The sequence below is a fragment of the Fundulus heteroclitus genome, chromosome 6 (genome assembly GCF_011125445.2).
Source record: "Fundulus heteroclitus isolate FHET01 chromosome 6, MU-UCD_Fhet_4.1, whole genome shotgun sequence".
NCBI lineage: Eukaryota > Metazoa > Chordata > Actinopteri > Cyprinodontiformes > Fundulidae > Fundulus > Fundulus heteroclitus.
In genome coordinates, this window is record NC_046366.1 from 28740230 (window position 1) to 28763972 (window position 23743).

Below are 23743 nucleotides of genomic sequence, written 5' to 3' on the forward strand. Positions count from 1 at the left end.
GACAATAAATGGACTCGCCGAACCGGCAGGTTTAGTCAGGAACTGCCCTCTTATGACACAATTAGACAGGTGTCATGAGAGAAGAAGGGGCTGCACTCATAAGCAGTCTACTGCTGATTAGATTTCTTCTCTTAATCACTTAATCTCATTTGTCCCATAGCTGTTGTCTCCTTTCCATCTGTCTGTTTTCTGCTGATTTTTTTTTTCAACAAAAACATTTCCATTATAAGCAGACTCAGGTAGAACATTTTTATAGAAAGAACTTTGGCCTCTAATTGTTTAATTCTCAAACACGCAGTCAATGCTCACATGTGTGAGCACCTAACCGGAAGTGAAGGGTTCTTTCGAAATAAAAGCGTCAATATGAAGCAGTTTTCCTTTTGATCACACTGGAAAGAGTGACAAATTGCACATATTCTTTTGCAGTTCTGGGCACAAATTGTATTTAGTAATAGTTGCATTTGAAGATTAAAAAAATAGACATAGTACCCGCTTTTTCTAAACCTTGTAAGTTGTTTTACATTTTTTGTCTATTTTCCACAGATGCTAAGTCTGAATGCAGTAACAACTGTTAAAAAAATTCTGAGATGCTTTCACCTTGCAAATTTGAAAATTTCCTAAAGCAATAATTTCTTCTATTCAACCAAAACCAGTTGTTCTTTTTATGATGGATGGATGGACCAGTTATAGATAGACGGATGGATGCATCCATCTATGCATAGATAAATAAATCCATTACAATAATTTTACGATGAAAAATTATGATAAAGGGATTTTGTTTAATCTACATATACTAAATTATGAACCATTTATTTAAGGACGTTATTGTATGTAGTCTAAATGTACTTCTACAGTGATTTCAGTGGTGCCACCAGTGGTACAGTGGTGAAATGAGTAAAGGTATTATTATTATTATTATTATTATTATTATTATTATTATTATTATTATTATTATCATTATTATTATTATTATTATGTAAGACATTTATTCTAAAAAAAGTTCAATTTGTCAAAAAATTAAAATAAACACATTCGGCAAGAGATCAGGTGAGCAAGTATGATCAAGTTGATCTGTCGCAAACTAAACAATTTAACAGAATATTTTCTGTAATCAAAATCTTTCTGTATATTATTATTATTATGAATTATTAATTATTATTAGTATTGTTATTATTTTTATTTGTATTATTATTATTATATAACACGTTCATTATAAAAAAGCTAAATTTGTCAAAAATTGAAATAAACTCATTCGATCAGGTGAGCAATTTCAAAATAACAGTGCGGACCTGCTGAAAACACGGGGTTCGAATAGTTCTGAGCTGCTTTATTTTTTAAATCCCTAACCGGAAGTGCTGTCTCCAGCTTTACCTGAACGGCTGCCAGACAGAGGCTGACTGATGCTGCCGCGCGTCGCGGTCTCCCTCAACGAACTTTCCCTTCTTCTCTGTCTGGGTCCACCGAACCGAACCGGACACACAACGCGGATTTTTATTATATTTCTATAAAAAAAATTCTCTTAGATACTCCTCATCCATTTTAACTTGAGCATCTCTCTGCGGGGAGGGGAGCTAGAAGGCATTAAATAAATAAAATTAAAAAAAATCCTCCGGGTGTCTTCAGGAGGAGCGGGGTGCAGCAGAAGAGATGCCTGACGGGTCGCTCGGTTCAGGGCATCCCGAGCACCGGTCATCACCCGCGGAGGAAGATGCTGAGGTTTAGCGGCAGCTCGGTGGTCGCGGCGCTGCTCATCGCGGTGGTCTTCGGCGCCTTTTTCTTCTGCGAGTACCTCATCTACTTCCCGACCATCCTCAAGTGCGCCTGGCCGAAGCTGAGCCATGCCCGGGGGGGCGCAGAGGGCACCGGCGGGCGGCCGACGGAGCCGGCGGTCCGCGCCATGGTGCTGTCCGACACGCACCTGCTCGGAGCCGTGGGGGGACACTGGTTCGACAAGCTGCGGAGGTACTGTCCGCATTTTTTATTTTTTTTTTATTTTTTTTTTTTGCCCCGTCTATTTATTCATCCGTCGGGCGAGGTGTGAAATAACAGCGGGCTTGTGTCCAAACGCAGGGAATGGCAGATGGAGAGGGCTTTCCAGACCGCCCTGTGGCTCCTCAAGCCCGAAATAGTCTTTATTCTCGGGGATATCTTCGACGAAGGCAAGTGGAGCTCCCAGAAGGTAACAGAGCTCCATGTTTGCCCTCCTGCGATGCAGCGGCACTGTTTCTGTTGCTGTAAAAAAATGACAATAAGGGGGGAAAAAAAACAAACAAAGCATGAGGCCAGTGGTTCTGATCAGGTTCTGGTTCCGTTTCTGGGCCCGCAGACTGCAGGGTCTGGTGTAAACATCTGCAGCCTGCTTCATTCTCTGCACACCGCGCATCTCATCCACGCTGTAAAAAAAAGAAAGAAAGAAAAAAAAAGGATAAAATCTGACGGAGGACATGACAGGATCCATCAAGTGTTGGTTAAAAGCAGAAAAATGTGCAGAGATCGCTTCCTGGGCTGCAGCTCTGCTTCTGGGGGGGTTTCCTCCTCCACCAGGGTTTGATGCGTCCTTAGAAATGTCCAGGCGGTGTTTTTGTTTACCGTGTCACACAGAAATAGAAGGAAATGCGGTCTAAAATCAGCAGATAACTCCACATAAATGTCAAAATGGACATTTTTTAGACGCTCTGGCTGCCAGTTTTAAACTCAAGAGCTCTGCAAATATCAGGAGGAGCTGCAGCGCCTTCATTGTTTGGTGTTTACGTTTTATTAGGGTTAGCTATTTTTATATTTGATTTCATAAAATTCATCCATCCATCCATCCAACCATCTACCCATCCATGCATGCATGCATCCATCCATCTATGCCTTCTCTATCCAACCATCCATTCATCCACCCACCCATAAAACACATCCGTCCATCCATCCATCCATCTGTCCATCCATCCAACCATCCACCCACCCATGCATGCATGCATGCATCCACCCATCCGTACATCCATCCATCCACCCATCCGTACATCCATCCATCAACCCATCCATGCATCCATCTATCCATCCATCCATCCACCCATAAAACACATCCGTCCATCCATCCATCCACCATCCATCCACCCATCTGTCCATCCATCCACCCATCCGTACATCCATCCATCAACCCATCCATGCATCCATCTATCCATCCATCCATCCATCCGTCCAACCATCCACCCACCCACCCATCCATCCATCTATCCATACATCCATCCATCCATCCACCCATCCATCCATCCATCCATCCATCCATCTATCCATCCATGCATCCATCTATCCATCCACCCACCCACCCATCCATCCATCCATCCATCCACCCACCCATCCGTACATCCATCCATCCACCCATCCGTACATCCATCCATCAACCCATCCATGCATCCATCTATCCATCCATCCATCCACCCATAAAACACATCCGTCCATCCATCCATCCACCATCCACCCATGCATCCATCCATCCACCCATCCGTACATCCATCCATCCACCCATCCATGCATCCATCCATCCATCCATCCATCCATCCGTCCAACCATCCACCCACCCACCCATCCATCCATCTATCCATACATCCATCCATCCATCCACCCATCCATCCATCCATCCATCCATCTACCCATCCATGCATCCATCCATCCACCCATCCGTACATCCATCCATCAACCCATCCATGCATCCATCCATCCATCTATCCATCCATCCATCCATCCGTCCAACCATCCACCCACCCACCCATCCATCCATCTATCCATACATCCATCCATCCATCCACCCATCCATCCATCCATCCATCCATCCATCCATCCATCCATCCATCCATCCATCCATCCATCCATCTACCCATCCATGCATCCATCTATCCATCCATGCATCCATCTATCCATCCACCCACCCACCCATCTATCCTTCATCCATCTATTCCCGTATTTATAGCTCTGCAGAAACATCTGCATTAACTTCACGTTGAACTGAAGGATCTGAAGGTTTCGTAAAATGGCCTTTGGACTTGTTTTCATCCCTTATTCAGTTCATCATGAGTTCAACCTGAACTAGTAGAAAGGGAGGATGTGTTCGCTCAGAAAATCAGATGTCTGGCTCCTCTTAAGCTCAGTAACACATGTACATCTGAAGCTCCTTTGACTAGATAAGGTGTGTCCAAACTATTAAGATTGCCCCATCACTGGAAGTACGTGGTCCTGCGGGAGAATCCCACGCCGGCCGAGACATAATTCTGCTTTCAGAGCTGTGTCTGGAGTGATAAAGAGAACCAGATGCAGGATATAAGTGTCTATGATTTCGTCCGTCTCCATAAGGGACACGGTGTGTAGGCCTGTAGGATATCTCTGACAACTCAGCTAGGATTCCTCCAGATGCTGCACTGATCCAAACTTTGTAACATGGGCCTGGTTAAAAAAAAAAAACATGCCTCTGTCCAACTATACATATGGTATGTGTAATATCCCAAAACACCAGTAAGCTTTTGTATTTTATTTGAATAAATACGGGGACAAACATTGCCTAATACTTGAAATCCAAGGAACCTTGAGATGAAAAATGTGAATAAACTCTGCTTCATTCAAATTCACCCTAAGAGGAAATGGTACAGAAAACACGAACAAGAACAAATTTCTCTTATCTGATGTAAAAAAAAACAACTGTTGAGATTCAGCACGGGGAATAAGTCAACATCAACTTCCTGATACGTTTGTTCTGTCCGTGAACCGATTTTGCTTTGAGTCAGAAAAATGTCCCTAAATAAAAACACAATCTGCTGAAAGCTGATATGTTATCACAGCTGGACCTGCTTCAGAGCCGTTCGTTTTCAGACCGAGTATATAAAAAAAAAAGAAAGCGTTTCTCTGGGATATTTATATTTTGTTCAGACTGACGATGTTCTCAGAAATCTTGTCTGCTTTTGTTTAACCCGATGTCAAAAAAACTCAACCTGAACATTTTAAAAAGTAAAGAAGGGCTGATTAGTTAATTGGTTGTCCTATGATGTCCTTTCTATAAGAACAGAGATGCTGTTTTTTCATTATTATTTCTAACAAAACATGTGCCTAAAACTCAAAGAGTGCATGTATGAGGTGTCAAACAGCCATTTTTAAGGTATAAATATGCTGGACTGCCATCACCTCCCACCTGGTGAGGAAGGCCCAACAATGGCTCTTCTTCCTCAGCAAACTGAAAAGGTCTGGACTTCCCACTAAGCTGCTAAAGAACTTCTGTAAAGCTCCCATAGAGCGTGTTTTAACTGTGTGGTATGGGAACTGCACGGTCCAGGAGAGGAAGGACTTAACACGGCTGGTGAGAACAGCGCAGGGGATTGTGGGATGCCGTCTGCAGCTAAACGCTTCAAAAGTCTGAAAGCCAAAAGAAATATGTATAGAAACAGCTTCCAAAAAAAAAGGTTAAAAAACAAAACAACTGAACTTTTTTCCAAGTTTGAAGAAGCTTCACTTCCCATCCAAGAAGCTTTCTCAATTTAATTTCTCAATTCTTGGATGGGAAGTAGGGTTGCACAATTAATCGCCTTTGCAATATATATTAAAAAAACGCAATTTCCAATTCGCAGACGTCTGCAGTTTTTGGCTGTGTAACAATTAATGCATCAGACGTGCCCTTTAGGTGTCGGTAATATGTTTAAAGTGGGTTTGCTCCACATGGAAGGGAAGAGAGCTGCAGCAGTGAGATAATCTAACTTTATTACTTGTTTTAGAGTTTATATAAATCATACTGTTTTACCAGAAACTTTCAGGAATCTCACCATAGCATTAACTTCTGGTCAATCAGTTTAATTTATAGACTTGTTTGTTGGTTGCACTTTATGTTCAACAAGGACTGATGTCCAAATCAATTAAAAGCTGTTCTCTTGAATAATATTCTGATTAATAAAAACATTAAAAGTTCTTGTTTTAAATAGTCCTTGTTTACAAACATCTTTATCTAGAGGCCATTTTTGTTGCTTGTGGTTAATGCAGAGAAAAGTCAGAATCAAATCGCAGTTTTGGTTGAAATATATCATAGACAGAAAGCAATAATTTCTGCTCCGAGTTGAAACGCAGCGGCTCTTTTAGCACCTGATCTGCACAGCGATGAAACAGATTGATTTGTTGTTTGTATATGTTTAAAAACACATGATAAATTAAACCGAAAAATATTAGCGTATTTAATCGCAATATTAAGATTAAAAAAAATTGCGATTAGACTATTTTCCAAAATCGTTTAAGCCTTAATGGGAAGCGAAACGTCTTCAGACTTCGGAAAAAAGTCCAGTTGTTTTGTTTTGTTGTTTTTTAACCTTTTTTGGGGGGATGATCATGACCTGGATGTCTGAGAATCTTCACCAGCAATTAGAAACAGCCTCTTACCAAAAGCTGTGAGGGCAATCGCCCCCTGATGATGGCAGTTACAATAACCTTAAAGTTACTGCCTACTACACACTATCATCTAAGAATATCTAAACACACATTTCTGTCAACAAAGCCTCAAATCATCATTGTTCAATAAGCTCCCTACAGCCTCGTTATCTGTTATCTGTGACTCTCCTGAAGCCAAAAAATTATTTTAACTTTTGTTCATTGCCTGTTTGTTTGTCAGTTTTTTTGCCTTCATTATGTGTGATGTGAACCGGTGACAAATAAATTACTCTTGATTCTGGATAAACGTCCCCATGCGTTAATAGTTTCAGCTCTGACAGAAAAGCCGTGTCTCAGGGCCAATTAGAGCCTCATCATATCCAACTTTAAACCCCTGATATAATTAACAGCCTCTTGTGGGGAACTTTGACTCAACGCCACCTCGGCCTTCCTTGGAGATCCCATTAAGGCTCCTGAACTGCTCCCTGAGGCCTGACCCGAAACTCTCTGTGTCTCTCTCTCTCTCTGCCTCTGCAGCACTGGGAGGACGACGTGCGCCGCTTCCACAGGATGTTCAGGCACTCCACTGACACAGAACTGGTCGTACTGGTCGGCAACCACGACATCGGTTTCCATTATGAGTAAGACTCTGTTTTCATTGCGCTGCTTTTGTTCCGTCAAGCTGCTTGATCACCTGTCAGAGGGAGGAGGCTGTGGAAAATCCTGATGAATTAAAGACTGGTTTGGAGCTCACACTCCCTGAGTATATTGATTTCTTTCCTTTTCTTTTTGGTGCCCTGGTTGCAGAAATAATCTTCAGTTATCAGGAAGATATTTTGAAGGCTGCCAGAAACGTCAGCGAAAGCTTCGAGTTGCTTCATCTGCCGCAGAGCCGGAAATCGTAAAAAAGGGAGACGAGACGAGTTTGTCCACGTTACATTTTTTTGTTTCAGGAAGAAAAAAACAAACAAAAAGTGACGTGTGAGCCAATGAGGAAGGGTTCGGTCAGATAATGGCAGGGTTAGGTGCAGCAGAACGCCGTCAGGAATGAGAATGTACAGGATCTGCACTCTCTGGAAAACACAAAGGGCTCCAGAGGCTGGATTGTTCAACGCCTTGCAGCACAAAGGTGAACCAAACAGGGATTATTCCACCGCTGCAAACCCGTACGCTGCCAAAAGAGAACTAGAAATAAGAAAACTTTCTTAAAAATTAGAGTATTTTTCCTTGATTTGAGCAGGTAGATAAGATTATTTGCCAATGGAATAAGATTTTTGCACTTAAAATAGGAAAGATTCATCTCCATCATCTTATTTCAAGTGCAGTATATCTAATTATCTTATTTTAGGGGTAGAAATACTCATTCCATTGGCAAATAATCTAATTTACCTGCTCAAATCAAAAGCAAATACATTCATTTCAAGAACATTGTACTTATTTTTAGTTCTCTTTTTGCAGTGTGCAGAGCCTCGACCTTTTAGTCCGGTTCTTTCAGTGACGCAATACAGGGCCTGGAAAATGCACACACGTCGTCAGGGGTTTATGTGACAGACAAACACAAGGCAGGGCGTTACTGTGACGGGGAAGGAACAGGTTGCATGGTTTTTAAATATATTCTGCGAATACGAATAAAACGTTGAAGAATGGAGCGAGCGTTCGGCGCTGAGCCCGCCTGAGTAAATACTTTGTGAAGTAAAGCCTTCACTCGCAGCCTCAGATTGAAATCATTCGGGGAATTTGTCCGCCAGCTTTTCAAAACTAAATGCTAAACGTCTTGCCATATCAGGTTGAGGTCTGCACTTTGACTGGGACATTCTGGCACAGGAACATGATGGAAACCCTTGCATTGCTTCGTGGCTCTCTGGTTGTAGGTCCTGGGTTGTTGGGAGGTGAATGGGTGTGAATACGTTTTCTTTTTAACGGTGCGCCGTTTGGGGTCTGCCACCTAAAACGTGTCCTCTGTGTCCCGTTTAAACAGTGGCGTTGCTTTACGGGCCTAAAAAAAAGGCCGTTTTATTGCCTGCTCTGTGTTTCTGAGCTCTAAATGATTAGCTCCCGTACTTCACCTCAGGACTCTGTCTTCACTGTGGGTGAAGGAGCTGCAGCGCGCCTGAAACACCTCAGCATTCATCCACGAAGGAACAGGCAGCAGTTTCCCTTAACAACCAGAAAAGTCCTCTTGGAGGACGCGGCCCCAGGTTAACCGAGGCAGCAGTGGGTGGAAGATGTTGACAGTAATCCGTCTATTAAACAACTGAGAGTAAAATGTTTAGTGAAACTTTATGCAATGAAGCAGGAGAGCTTTCCTTAAACGTGTATAAGCTCATTTCAGATCTGATGCAGTTGGACAAATAAAAGAGTAGACTTTTAATGTTCCTTTTGTTTAAAAAAAAAAGATTTAAAATGTTGATATTTCACATAAAACAGCAGGGTTTTTTTTAGCTTCGCTTTACTTAAACAAGCTACAATGGCTAATCCTCACGTAGAATGAAAAGCTGCAAAATCTGTCAGATCCATCATCATCGTCAGACTATCAATATGTGCAACTCTGGAACTGCGAAGGAAGACTTGGTTCATCTCAGTCCTAAGTAAACGTTGTTGGTTGATGCTTTTATTGACAGGAAATGGTGGGAAATCTTAATTTTAGTGCCGATAATTGGAAAATTGCCCAACTCCGATCCCTGGCTGGTTGATTACTGCATCAGTATCTCCAAATATTTATGTTTATCTCTTAAAACCTTACATATAAATGTTTATTTAAGGCTATTTAAAGCCTTAAATAAACCCCTCTAAAAACAATGTAAAATCATCACTTTGTGCTTCATCTGTAGCTTTTTTTTAATTTCTCTTTGAGATTCATTTTAAATTAATTGCTGAATTTAATTTGCTTCTTTTGGAAGAATAGTTCAACAGTATTGGAAATAACATGAAATCCTAGCAGAAACCAGACTTGAATATTTTTGATGTGGCTCCAAACTTGGTGCTTCTTTTATTTATTTTTTATTTTGGTGGAAACTTTCACAACTACAAGCGCAGCAGCTCTGAGCTGCGTTTAAACCCAAGCGCCAGTTTCCCGTGTGACGTTCGAGGCTGCGTTTGTTGTTGCATTACATTTTCAGAGATGTTGCGTTTAGGCTCTCCTCTCCTCTCTTGTCGCTGTGTTTAGTTGTTTTTGTTTTGTTTTTTTTCCTCCAGAAGGGAAGCGACGCACGGTGCTGAGAATAATCTCACAGATAAATTTTTGATGCGTGCGCTTCAGAGATGTGGGATTATGCTCTTACATGCTTTGATTCCATCCGTGCAGCGGGGAGCAGAGCCGGCGCAGCTCTTATGTAACGGCAGGCTGACGTGACAGGCCCGGCAGCAGGTTTTTAACCCTCTGTGTTTCTGTTCTCGTGTCGTGTGTCTCCCCTGCAGGATGGACTGGTTCAAGCTGCAGCGCTTCGAGAAGGTCTTCAACGCCTCCTCCACCAGGATCGTGACCAAAAAGGGAGTCAAGTGAGTGGCGGGAAGTCGAAGCAATCGTGAAATGCAGGCTGGATGGTGGTCAGTTTTCGCCCTCGAATCGACCTGTGTGGGAGAAGCACTTTTTATTGACAAGAAACATGTCAGTAAGCCACTGGTATGGGAAAAAAAGGGTTTAATTCTAGTAAAAATCCTTCAATGAAATTCAATTCAATTTATTTATATAGCGCAAAATCATGAAACATGTCATCTCAAGGCACTTTACAAAATCAAGTTCAATCGTATTATACAGATTGGGTCAGATTATACAGATTGGTCAAAAATGTCCTATATAAGGAAACCAGTTGATTGCATCAAAGTCCCGACAAGCAGCATTCACTCCTGGGGAAGCGTAGAGCTACAGGGAGAGTCGTCTGCGTTGTACATGGCTTTGCTGCAATCCCTCATACTGAGCAAGCATGAAGCGACAGTGGGAAGAAAAACTCCCCATTAACGGGAAGGAAAACCTCCGGCAGAACCGGGCTCAGTATGAACGGTCATCTGCCTCGACCGACTGGGGTTACAGAAGACAGAACAGAGACACAACAAGAGAGACAAAAAAGCACAGAAGCACACATTGATCCAGTAATCTGTTCTACATTAGATGGTAGTAGCGGGTGATCTGTCTTCTCTGGATGATGTCACAGTTAACAGAACGCCAGACCAGGTGTACCTACTATGAAGAAAAAGAGAGAGAGCAAAAAGTTAAAAGCTGAAATGACCACAGTCATTTCAATGTAATACAATGCAAAACTGGAGAACAGTAGAAATCAGTAGAGTGAGAAAAACAGATCCTGATGTCCTCCAGCAGCCTAGGCCTATCACAGCATAACCATAGAGGTAACTCAGGGTAACATGAGCCACTCTAACTATAAGCTTTGTCAAAAAGGAAAGTTTTAAGATTATTCTTAAAAATAGATAAGTTGTATTTCAAAGGTCTTCCGACGCATTTATCAGGTGGAGCTTCACAGCACATCAATCGTTTGGTAAAGAAATCACCAAGAACATTTAAATCCCAGGACTAATTACAATATTGCCGTTTGCAAATTACAGCAACAGCCAAAGGGCTGGCCTTTATGGGTTGCTGTTCAGAACAGTTTAAGGGGGACTCCTGTGAGGAGGAGATGAAATGGGGTTCTGTTAAGATGTTATGAGCGGTAAATAACTTACCCGCAGCAGAGCTCCTCCTTAAAGGAGCAATACATGATTTTTTTACCACTAGCAGGAGCTTGAGCGCTGTCTGTAGACCGAAACAATGTATCAAGCCACGCCTGTCTGTACTGGACATGCATTTCCCCTTCTCACCCATCGCCTCCTACGCAGAATATTTGTAAAGGATAAAAACAAAGCAGAACAGCATCACCTTTTGGAGGAACATGTCAAGTGACAAAGTAAGTTACTCATAACTTTATAATATTGTTAGCAAGAGACATTTTTGATCTGCTAGGCGTGCTGTCCGCCATTTTGTGCCTGGCGGTGGCATTTTATGGGCAGGGGGTGGCAGCCGTTCACGTGCACGTACGTTAACGCGCGGCCGACCCGGCTTTGAAAGAAGAGATTGGTGAACAACACAGAGAGATAATGTGATGATGTTTAACCATAGACAATATAAAAAGATACCTTTAGTTCTTCACAAAACTATTGTTCAGTTTGTTAGCATTTAAAATAATGCAATTTCGCTTACTGCACCTTTAAAGTCAATATTTTTGGATAAATACAAATCAGTTTGCTTCATATTTGTCAAATTGTCCTGGAACATCACCACAACCTGTTCTGGTGACGCGTGTGTCGCCTCATTCAGACGGAGCCTCAAAAACACAAATATGGCTCCACAAATAAAACACACCCCGTATTAAATATGCTGCTAATGTCCACCAGTTACTTTAAGTAGCTCAGGTTTCACTAAACAGCATAACAGTTGTCTTAAAACGTATTTTATTTGAGGCAAGACAAGTTTATTTATATGGCACATTTCAGTAACAAGATGATGAACAGAGAAACATTACATTTCATTAATAATTAATAAGCTACGGAAATCTTTGACTAAACTTCTTTCATACATTAACAAACATACAGAAAGCATTAAATCACAGTAATTAATTGTTTCTATTCATGATAAGAAATAAACTAGGTAAATTATTGGGTGTTTTTGATTAGGGCTGGACAATTGATCGTATTTGCAATATAATTGGAATTTTAAAATGTCCAAATCTTAGAGGTCTGCAATTTTTGGCTATTTAACCATTAATGGATCAGACGCGTCCTTTAGGAGTCGGTAATATGTTTAAATTGGGTTTGTCTCCACTTAGAAGGGAAGAGATATGCAGGAGTGAGATAATCTAATTTTATTATTTGTTTTAGAGTTTATATAATCATACTTTTTAACAGAAACTTTCAGGAATCTCACCATATTATTAAGTAGTGGTCAAACTGTTTAATACATAGACTGGTTTGTTGGTTCAACCAGGATTGATGTCCATCTCAATAAAAAGCTATTCTCCTAAATAATAACATTATGATTAATAAAAACATTAACAGTTCTTGTTTTAAATAGTCCTTGTTTACAAACATCTTTATCTACAGGCCATTGTTGTTGCTTGTGGAAAAATCCCAATGAAATCGCAATAATGGTTAAAATATATCAGTTTCACCAACTTTTCTAAAGCTGCAACTAGACTAACTGCTTTTGTTTCGTTGTTTCACTGAAACGAGCTTCATCTCAAACATTTTAAAGCTTAATTGTTTCTTCTCATACATTGCCAAAAGAAAAACATTACATTAAGCCAAATAAATCCTTGAGTAGACTAGATGTAGATAATGATCTTCATCGTTTCCCTCATGTACAAAATGCTAACAATCATACAGGGACATCTAGGGTTAGCAGATTTGATCAGTTTCTCCTTTTCATAACACAGTAAATCACAGTTTTTATCATAACAAATCTCCCTGCAAGATGGAAAATGGTAAACAAAAGAAAATTGGCTGATTTTAGAGACGGGTGTCAAAGCTCAGGCTAAGCAGGATTGGGTTCTTTAAGGTGCCGCTGGGAAGGACTCTGGACCAGGCAGCTTTATGTCCAGATCAGGGAGGATACAAGGTTTTTCTGAGCCTGTCTGGAAGAGAGACTTCGCTGTCCTCTGGCCTCTGTGTGGACTCTGATGCGCTGAAGAGGTGACCCCCGCCTGAGTTTTTGCTGCGTAGGCGCATTTATGCAGTGCTGATCCCTTTAAAAGTGCAGACCTTGCTGACGTGTCCCGGCGTTGTCCCCCAGGCCGGCGCGGCTGCATCCTGGGGCTTGAGTAACAGAAACACTCCCTCAGGTTTACTGTTACCGCTGGGTTCACGTTTAGCTTTTCATGAATATGTGTCTGTGAATAAATCAGCAAGGTACAAGGACGAGAACATCCGTGTTGCTGGGTTCACAAACTGATTTATTGTGAGAAAGATTTCCTCAAAGCCTTTAATACGGGAATTATTTCCAGTATTTTCTTGTGATCGTGAAGTAAATTCACGAGAATGGACCGACCGCTGGGACTGCACTGCAAAAACGGATCTAAAAATAAGTAAAATGTTCTTAAAATTTGTGTTATGGTCCTTGATTTGAGAAGGTAAATAATATTATCTGCCAATGGAATGAGTATTTTGACCCCTAAAATAAGATAATTAGACATCCTGCACTTGAAATAAGATGATGGAGATGAGTGGTTCTTATTTCAAGTGAGAAAGTCTTATTCCATTGGCAGATTATCTTATTTACCTGCTCAAATCAAAGACAGATACACTCATTTTAAGAAAATATTACTTATTTTTAGTTCCATTTTTGCAGTGTGAGCCAAATTTCCAGCAAAAAACTTGGTTTTGTTTGAGCGCCCAGGTTCGTGTCGTCGTGTTTTTCCGCCTGGAGAGATTGAGCGACTGCAGCTGTGATCAATAATTTGACAACAATGCATCAAAGGCAGCTCGCAAACTATGGGTCAGTCTGAAAAGGGGGTCATTTACTCTCACATCTCTACAGAGGATCAAATCTGAACTCAAACTGAGTTCCTGCGCGGTCTGGAAAACACTGGGAAGTCCCTGGAGTGTTTTTCCAGGTCTGGATAAGGGTGGGAAAGGAAAAGAGGTCATTTAAAAACGCTGCGCGTCCAGACTTTATTTGCTTACCTACTATCTAAATGATGTTTCATCTAACCAGTGCATCCAGTCGTCTGTCCATCAAGCATCCATCTATTCTTAAACCCGTGCAGCTACCTGTCTGTCCAGCTTTCCATAAATCTAAGCACACATCCGTCTCTCCATGAATTTATCCGTCCACCCGGTCATCTGCCCATCTTGTCCGCAAATCCACCTCTACGCCTGTCCCGCTATCCGTTTATCTGTCCATCTTTCTGCCCTTTAATGTATCCACAAACCAATACGCCTGTCCATCCAGGCTTAGCTTTTGGTCCGTCTGTCCACCCAGCCGTCCGCCTGTCCGTCAGTCCGGAAATCCATCCGTCCATAAACCCATCTGTCCCTTTTCAAATCGTCCGTCTGTCCAGGCATCCCTTCATAAATCCACACGTCAACCAGTCCGTCTATCCGTCCATTCTTTGGACCAACTGAGGAGGACCAAGAACCGAGTCAGCAATTTCATGTCATGACCAGAGGTGGGTAGAGTAGCCAGAAATTGTAGTATGGTTAAGAGCAGCACTACTTCAACAACAATTTCTTTACTCAAGTAAAAGTAAAAAGTAGTCAGCCAAGAAATTACTCAAGTAAGAGTAAACGAGTGTTCAGTAAGTGCTGAGTAACTAATCATAACAGCTGATGGTATGATATAAAAAAATTCTGTAATAAAAAAATATAAATTAAAAAATTAAAAAAATATGACGTTACGTGCAAATTCCGGTATTTTAAAGACAAAAATGAAAGAATAAACAAAGAATGGCACAAATGCAAAATAAGTTCAGGCAGAATTAAAACTTAAAACTTGAAAGCAACTCCTATAGTATTTCATCTATATACAGTATGTTAGAACAGTGCTAAGTACTTCCAATAACGATATCTACTGTTTACTGTACGTTCATTTGGCCTCCAAATGGTTCAACGAGCTCAGCAGATAGAAAATAACGTTAAAATAACAAAGCTTGTGTACAAATAAGAAGTCTCACTTTAACATAAACTATAGGGTTTTGTCTCTCTGATTCAGTTCTGGTTAAAACTAGTATTTTCTTTATTCAGGAAGTTACTCACAGTAGGTAGAGTGGACAGAAATTTCACTCAAGAGCAGCGATACTTCAGTAATAATTCAATTCAATTAATTTTTACTTATATAGCGCCAATTCATGATTCATGTCATCTCAAGGCACTTTACAAAGTCAAATTCAACATATTATACAGATTGGTCAAATATTTCCTATATAAAGGAACTCAGTTGATTGCTTCAAAGTCTTGACAAGCAGCATTCACTCCTGGAGAAGCGTAGAGCCAGTCGAGAGTCGTCTGCATTGTTTGCTTTGCAACAATCCCTCATACTGAGCATGCATGAAGCGACAGTGGAAAGAAAAACTCCCCATTAGCGGGAAGGAAAACCTCCAGCAGAACCGGGCTCATTATGAACGGTCATCTGCCTCGACCGACTGGGGTTACAGAAGACAGAGCAGAGACACAACAAGAGAGACAAAAAAAGCACAGAAGCACACATTGATCTAGTAATCTGTTCTACATTAGATGGTAAAAGAGGATGATCTGTCTTCTCTGGATGATGTCACAGTTAACAGAATGCCAGACCAGGTGTACCTACTATGAAGAAAAAAGAGTGAGAACAAAAAGTTAAAAGCTGAAATGACGACAAGCAATTCAAAACTGGAGAACAGTAGAAATCAGTAGAGTGAGAAAAATAGACCCTGATTTCCTACAGTAGCCTAAGCCTATAGCAGCATAACTACAGAGGTAGCTCAGGGTAACATGAGCCACTCTAACTATAAGCTTTGTCAAAAAGGAAAGTTTTAAGATTAGTCTTAAAAGTAGACGGGGTGTCTGCCTCACGGACCAAAACTGGGAGTTGGTTCCACAGGAGAGGAGCCTGATAGCTAAAGGATCTGCCTCCCATTCTACTTTTAGAGACTCTAGGAACCACCAGCAGACCTGCAGTCTGAGAGCGAAGTGCTCTGTTAGGAGCATACGGGATAATCAGAGCTCTGATATATGATGGAGCTTGATTATTGAGGGCTTTATACGTTAGAAGAATTTTAAATTCTATTCTTGATTTAACAGGAAGCCAATAAAGGGAAGCTAAAATTGGAGAAACATGATCCCTCTTGTTGATTTTCATCATAATATGAGTCAAGTAAAAGTAAAAAGTACCATGCAGTAAAACTACTCCTGAAAGTACATTTTATTCAAACAGTAACTCAAATAAATGTAACTAGTTACTACCCACCTGTCTGGTCACGAGTCTGAACTTTGTTTAAAAATCTGTTGTACCTTAAAAGCCTATAAAAAAAAAAGACTTCCCTGCGAGGCGAGGAACGCTAAAAGGCAGATAAATTCAGCGTGTCTCCGACTGAGCCTGTCCTCTCCACAGCTTCCTGCTGGTGAACAGCGTGGCTCTGCACGGCGACGGCTGCCCCATCTGCCAGTCGGTGGAGAAGGACCTGATCAAGCTCTCCAGAGACCTCAACTGCTCGCTTCAGGTGGGAGCTTCGCTGCCGGGCGCCCAGAAACAAGACAGCCGCCGTGATTTCAGCCCAGGAAGCAGAGCGGGCCGTTTTGTTCTTTCACACATTCGCAGTTTTTTTTTTTTTTTTTATTAAAACAATCAGACAAACACTGTTGAGGTGCCGGGCTGAATGTTTCCTCCTGTGCAGAAGTCGCAGCTTGGCGGCCAAGAGACGGAGGGCTGTGAGGGTTCGCAGACCTATCCTCCCACCGCTCCCATCATGCTGCAGGTAAACGTTGCTTTCCTCTGACGCTGCACATCAGATTTTCACTTCATCCGTTCAATCAATCAATCAATCAATCAATCAAAGTTTATTTACATTGCACTTTTCACACAATCCGTATGGTTGCTTTACAAGCTAAAATACAAACAAAAAGTTGCAGAAAAAAATAGATAACATGTAAAAATCTATAGGAAAAGAACAGGATAAAAACTAAAATAAAACAAAAAGTGCATGACGGCACAACTCAAAACGATTTTAAGAGCCATATATTAAAAATAAAACCACAAGATAAACAAAAGGAATCCACAGCACTGCAAAAAGAGAACTAAACATAAATACAATTTTCTTGAAATTAATGTATTTGCCCTTGATTTGAGCAGGTAAATGAGATTATTGTCCAATGGAATGGGTATTTCTATCCCTAAAATAAGATAATTAGATATACTGCACTTGAAATAAGATGATGGAGATGAATTTTTCCTACTTTAAGTGCAAAAATCTTATTCCATTGGCAAATTATCTCATTTACCTGCTCAATTCAAGGGCAAATACATTAATTTAGAGAAAATTTTACTGATTTTAGTTCTATTTTTGCAGTGAGGTGAACAGCTGGGGGTGAAAGGCCCACGTCTGAACAGATGTTTTTAGCTGAGCTCAGCGATGGATCGTAGCTCTGGTGCTGAAGCGCTCCACAACTTAGGAGCAAAAACAGCAAGACAACCATCGTTTGGCACCCAGTCCTGGGAACATGCAGGGTTACGAGCTCCGCAGAGTCCTGACGTTGTGCCGAACACTCAAAAGCTCAGACAAATATGCTGGAGCACGGATTTATGACTTTAAAAGCAAAGAGCAGGACTTTAAAGTCTGTCCTGAAGCGAAGTGGAAGCCAGTGGAGAGAGTCTGGAGCAGCTGAAGCTCATGGAGGCTGGACTGGCTGATTCCTGCATGCAGAGCTTTACAGTAGTCCAGCCTTGGACTAATGAATGCAGCCGTTGCCCTTTCCAGTTTAGCCCGGGATTGCCCATTCATGGAGGGGATTTAAAAACTTTCAACAGATACACTGCAAAGTTACAACTAAAAATAAGAAAATTCTTCTTGAAATGAAAGTATTCTTCCTTGATTTGAGCAGGTAAATAGGACTATTTGCCAATGGAATAAGATTTTTGCACTTAAAATAGGAACAATTCATCTCCATCATCTTATTTCAAGTGCAGTTTATCCATTTAGCTTTTTTTAAGGGTACAAATACTCATTCCATTGGCAGATAATCTTATTTACCTGCTCAAATCAAGGGCAAATACATTCATTTCAAGAAAATTTTACTTATTTTTAGTTTTCTTTTTGCAGTGTAAAAGAGGCTCATAAAAGAAAATAGAGAACCTAATAAACGCAAAGGAACCAGCTCAGTTCGGACGCTTGTTGGATAAAATACTGTTTTTTTTTTTTTAAAGAAATGCGTTAGAAGTCCTATTTAAAGTTGGTCACAAGCCTCCCAGGGGCTACAGCTAACATTTAGAAGGAGAAGCTCCAACAAGACGAGGCCAAAACGGGACATTTGACGTCTACGTACAAAAATAAACACTTTGTGGAGGAAAGCTCTGAACCCCGAGCACGGCGTCCCTCACAGTGACGCATGGAGGTGGCAGCGTTATGCTGAGGGATTCATTGTGAAGGTGGATGGAGCTAAATAGGGATGGAGCTTGTCATGTGACAAAATGTGCAAACCTGGAGGATGTCGCTCAGCGTCTGTGAGATAGACTGGTGGGCATCTGTGAACGTGATTAATTAATACTGCCTCAGATTCTCGATTGAATTTAGGTCTGGACTTTGACTAGGCCATTCTAACACGCCCAGATGCTTTGGTCTCTGCTTTAAGGTGAACCTCTGACCTGGTTTCGTGTCTTTTGCAGCCTCTGACGGACTATATTGAGCTCCATCCAAGCTCCCATCAGCTCTGACCCGCTTCCTTATCCCCGCAGCCCGACGCTGCCGCCACCACGCTTCACTGCAGGGATCCGGTTTTCAGGGGGAGATGCGGCGCCAGTTTTTTTTTTTTTTTTTTTTTCCTTTGCGTCTAGACTAAAAAGTTCAACCTCTTCTTCCGTCTGCGTCCTCCGCTCGTCTTGCGGCAAACCGGTCCAGCTTGTTTCTTAGACTTAGACTTAGACTTAGACAACTTTATTTGTCATTTTGTATGCACAGAGTGCGTACAGAACGAAATTTCGTTTGCATACACCTTGAAAAATTACAGTACATTGCAGTAAATTACAGGATAAGGTGCAGCAGTGATTTATAGTAAACAATTGAAATGTAAACAATGTAAACAATGCAGGGGAAAATAGACAGTGTGCGATTCACAGTGTACAGGCGAGTATTATTAAAACCGAATATACGAATGTGGTACAGAGTCCATCTGTGGCTTCAACAGTCTGAAGCATATGTGCAAATGTGCAAATGTTCTTATCAGCTTCGTGACTTTGTTTTGGCCATCATACAAAATCTTAATAAAACTGAAGCATGTGTCTGGGATAAAATATTAATGAGTGAAGAAGCAACCTTTAAGAGCCCAAAGCTGATCGGGAAATCTAAATCTTTCTTTAAATTAAGAAATCAAGAACATATTTAATGTTATTCTTTCACCGAAATGTTGTAAGCCGTGTCGTACTTCAGCTTTAGACCATTTGTCCGGTCCAGATGTGTGAAACATACAGATGTTACAACACCTGCCTGCTGTTTCGCCCCCCCAGCATTACCCGCTGTACAGAGTGAGCGACGCCAGCTGCACGGGGCAGGACGCGGCTCCGCCCGAAGAGCGACACCTGCTGTTCAGGGAGAAGTATGACGTGCTGTCCAAGGAGGCCTCTCAGCGGGTGAGTCCTGACCCCCCCCCTCCCTCCCCCTCCTGGCCCGTACTCTCCATCAGACTCCCTGATGGGCCACGGTGATGTGAGGCAGCAGCAGGCCACATCTGTTTCTCTCCCCCCTCAGCTGCTGCAGTGGTTTAAGCCCCGCCTCGTCCTCAGCGGACACACCCACAGCGGCTGTGAGGTTCTACACGACAAGCGGTACCCCGAGGTCAGCGTGCCGTCGTTCAGCTGGAGGAACAGGAACAACCCCAGCTTCATCCTGGTGAGTGGCACCACGGGAAGGGTCGCTTTCTCTGGAAGCCTAAACGTACTGCCGAGTGCTAAAATGTGTGAAAATCTAATCAAAGATAAAGAGCGACTTTATCAGATAAATCCAATCTTTTATTATTGTCTTACTCATCTACGGCTGATTTGTTCCCCCCCCCCCCCCCTTCTCTTGTAACCTGCAGAGTTAAAATGCATTCTCACTTTACTTTATGCTGGTGAAGATTCTCAGTCATCCAGGTCATGATCATTCCAACAAAATGTAAAAAACAAAACAGCTGGACTTTTTTTTCCAAAGTTTGAAGACAATTCGCTTCCCATCCAGAAATCTTTCTCTACACTGCAAAAAAGAACTAAAAATAAGTCTTGAAATTAATGAATTTGCCCTTGATTTGAGCCGGTAAATTAGATTATTTGCCGATGGAATAAGAATTTTGCACTTAAAATAGGAAAAATGCATCTCCATCATCTTATTTCAAGGGCAGTATATCTAATTATCTTATTTTAGGGGTAGAAATGCTCATTCCGTTGGCAAATAATCTCATTTACCTGCTCAAATCAAGGGCAATTACATTAATTTCAAGAAAATTTTACTTATTTTTAGTTCACATTTTGCAGTGTATTTAAATGTCTGGAGTAGTGTGGAGTTTTATATTATTGCCCTTGTTAGGACTTAGATAACATGCAAATGAACCCAAAAATGGTCCACTCCTCTGTCATGGGGACTCATTAGGGTCATTGTTAATTTGCCAGCCAACAATGACTAATGGGGTGGACCAGTTTTGGTTTAATTTGCATGTTATTTAAGCCATTACAAGACATTTTTGGACAATAATATAAAGCTTGGAACTCCAAACATTTGAATAGAGAAAGCTTCCTGCTTCCTGGAAGCGAAACGTCTTCAAAGTTCGGGAAAAAAAAGTCCAGTTGTTTTGTTTTTTTTGTTTTGTTTTTTGGAACACTTTACTTTTTCTCCTATTACAACAGATTCAGGGAGTTTTATTGTGATTTTTTTTTCTTTGCATAATTGTTACGTGAAAGGAAGCGCTGCATGTACGTGAAATATTTTGCTAATAAAAACGTGAGAACCGGGGGATGCATTTGTGTCCGGCCTCGCTGCTTCAAAGTTTGGCCGATTCCTCTTTGCAAAAACAGCTGCAGCTCAGTCTGCCTGAACGGAGATGGTCTGTGGACCTCAGCTTTCATAGGTCTGCCACAGATTCTCAGCCGGACGTAGGTCTGAACTTTGACTGGGCCATTCTAACTGATGACTTTGATTCAAACCATCCCATTGTACCTCTGGCTGTATGTTTAGGGTCGTCGTGCTGCTGGAAGGTGAACCTCTGCCCCCCCCGTCTCAAGTCTTTTCCAGACCCATATCGGCGTTTCTTCCAGGATTATTTAGCTTCATCCATCCTCCCATCAACTCTGACCTGCTTCCCTGTCCCTGCTGAGGAACAGCTTCCCCACAGCATGATGCTGCCACCACCATGTTTCACGGTGTGAATGCTGTTTGTTCACTAATGTGATCTATACATCCATCCATCCACCATCCATCCATCCATCCATCCATCCATCCCTGTTATTTTCCTGATTCCAGTCCTGTTATGACATTTTGATAAATAAATTATCAACTAGCAGTCATTCTAGTTGAACACAGAAAAGCCCTGATGTGTTTAACTCCTCGGCACGCAACTGTAGAATAACAAACAAGCTTGTAGGAGCAAAAGTTGCAAAATTCACCACAGAGAAATCAGTCAATCAATCCATTTTCTACACACACTCAATCCTTTCTGGGCCCTGGGGGGTGCCAGTCTCCAGTAATCACAGCATGAGAGGTGGGATACACCTTGGACAAGTAGCCAGCAAGCAACACAGAGAAGTTTATATATATATATATATATATATATATATATATATATATATATATATATATATATATATATATATATATATGTATACAATTCTAATGATTTAGTTTGAGCGAGGCCTGCCTGATTGTTATCAGAGGTCAAGTGTAGCCAAAAGTAAGTAAATAGTTGTTCTATTTTTGTTTTATTGTTAAGATTAAAAAAAAAATCGGTACATTTGAAATAAAGTTTCTGAATCCTGTGTTTGTTTTTTTTATCTTTATTTTTTTTTTTTTTACATAAATGCTTTTAGATGTGTATTTTTGTCCGCTTTTCTCTTGCGTTCGTCTAAAATTGCAAAGTGTTCTTGTGGTTTTTTTTTTCTTTTCATTTCAAATCTGTTTGTTGTGGCTTCTGTTTCGCTTTGTGCCGTGTGGTCCACGTAATTCCAATAATTTATTTCAATTAAGAGCTGGTATCAGTTTAATTGGCTTTCTCACTGGTTTAACGCACAGAAATCCTGCTGTTGTTTCTGGGCGCCCTCTAGTGGTCAGATCGGAGAACATGCAGGCCCCTTCAGCTGATGACACCTCACCTCTAACAAATGTTTTTTTATTTCTTGTTGGGTTTTTTTTTTTTTTTTTTTTTCGACTACCTTGACCTGGATGACCTCTAACTTTTCTCCTCCTCCTCCCCAGGCGTCGGTGTCCCCCGGCGGTTACTCGCTCTCCAAATGCTTCCTGCCGGAGGAGAGCACGGTGATCGGGGTGTACTGCTCGGCCGGAGCCTGCCTGCTGCTGCTCCTCCTGGCCCACTGTCTGTGGATGAAGGGGCTGCTGCAGCTCAGCCTCTGCCTGCTGGGGAAGCACAAGTCTCTGTGAACTGCGTTACCCAGAGTGCACCTTGCTGGTTTGTGGAGCTGCATCCCCCCATCCCTCCTTGAATGGGCTCTCCACACACGGCCTCCGCTTAAATGCAGAACTGAGCGAAGGACATGAGTGTAAATATATTCAAAATGTGTAAATCAGTGCTGGCATTGATGATGATGTTAAATGAAGATATTTTCTGGACAGGTTGTCTTAATAATTACAATAAAGCTGCTCAGACGTGTGATTAGGTGGGTTCAGAGAAGATGTGTAAATAGTTCGCCGTGGTGGTGAGGTAAAGGTGCTTTCTGTGAAACACGCCAATCGTTTCTTCTTCTTCTTCTTTTTAAACTCGATGTCGGACCATCCGTCACTGCTGCTCGTTGTTTTTAGGCTCTGCGTCATCAGGATGTATTAGTTCATGACTTTCTGTGCCAAATTGTTGACAGTTTTCCGGGGAGATGTTCCTAATAAAGCGTTTTCTGGTGGAAAGAAAATGAACTTATCTGAGGCTCACTGAGATTTAGTGCTGCTCCTGATACAAACCGCCATGACATAAAAAAATAAAAACAACTGAATCAATCATAATTTCTAACTTCACACTAAAAATCTATAATTTTTATTAGAATTTTGTCTTTGTGGAAGTCTTTTTTTTGTTATTTCTCACCAACATTAACTCGATCAAACCTACTGCCGTTGTGTTTTCTCCTTGATTTATTGCAAAATTAAAGTAATTTTTTGTTTTTACCCAATAAATTATTTAACAAATCATTTTTGATAAAGAGAGTTACTTCTGAAATAGTTGAACTCAACTTAAAATCAAATAAAGCAAAGGTGCAAATCCTCACATTTGAGGAGTGAACTGTGGCTGATAGACTCACAATTAATTAATTGCGACTTAAATCTTGTTTATTTAAGTAATTCAAAAAGTGAAGCTCATATAAAGATGAGAGGGATCACTGCAAAAACAGAACTAGAAATAAGTAAAATGTTCTTAAAGTTAGTGTATTTGTCCTTGATTTGAGCCGGTAAATAAGCTGATTTGCCAATGGAATAAGATTTTTGCACCTAAAATAGGAACAATTCAT

At 41.2% G+C, this 23743-nt stretch overlaps 1 protein-coding gene across 3 annotated transcripts; it reads left to right on the forward strand.

Moving 5' to 3' along the window:
- Positions 1-1413: 1413 nt before the first annotated feature.
- mppe1 (metallophosphoesterase 1) lies at positions 1414-23160 on the forward strand. 3 transcript variants are annotated; one of them, XM_036138512.1, is made up of 10 exons: positions 1414-1962; positions 2071-2179; positions 6919-7022; positions 9799-9879; positions 16451-16559; positions 16734-16814; positions 19556-19678; positions 19797-19937; positions 21095-21439; positions 22488-23160. In XM_036138512.1, the coding sequence occupies exons 1-10, from the start codon at positions 1709-1711 to the stop codon at positions 22668-22670; spliced, it is 1530 nt and encodes a 509-aa protein (XP_035994405.1). In that variant the 5' UTR covers positions 1414-1708; the 3' UTR covers positions 22671-23160. The 3 variants fall into 3 exon arrangements, with proteins under 3 accessions (XP_035994405.1, XP_035994406.1, XP_035994407.1); XM_036138513.1 differs by lacking the exon at positions 21095-21439; XM_036138514.1 differs by lacking the exon at positions 22488-23160 and having other exon boundaries at positions 21255-21370.
- Positions 23161-23743: the final 583 nt, after the last annotated feature.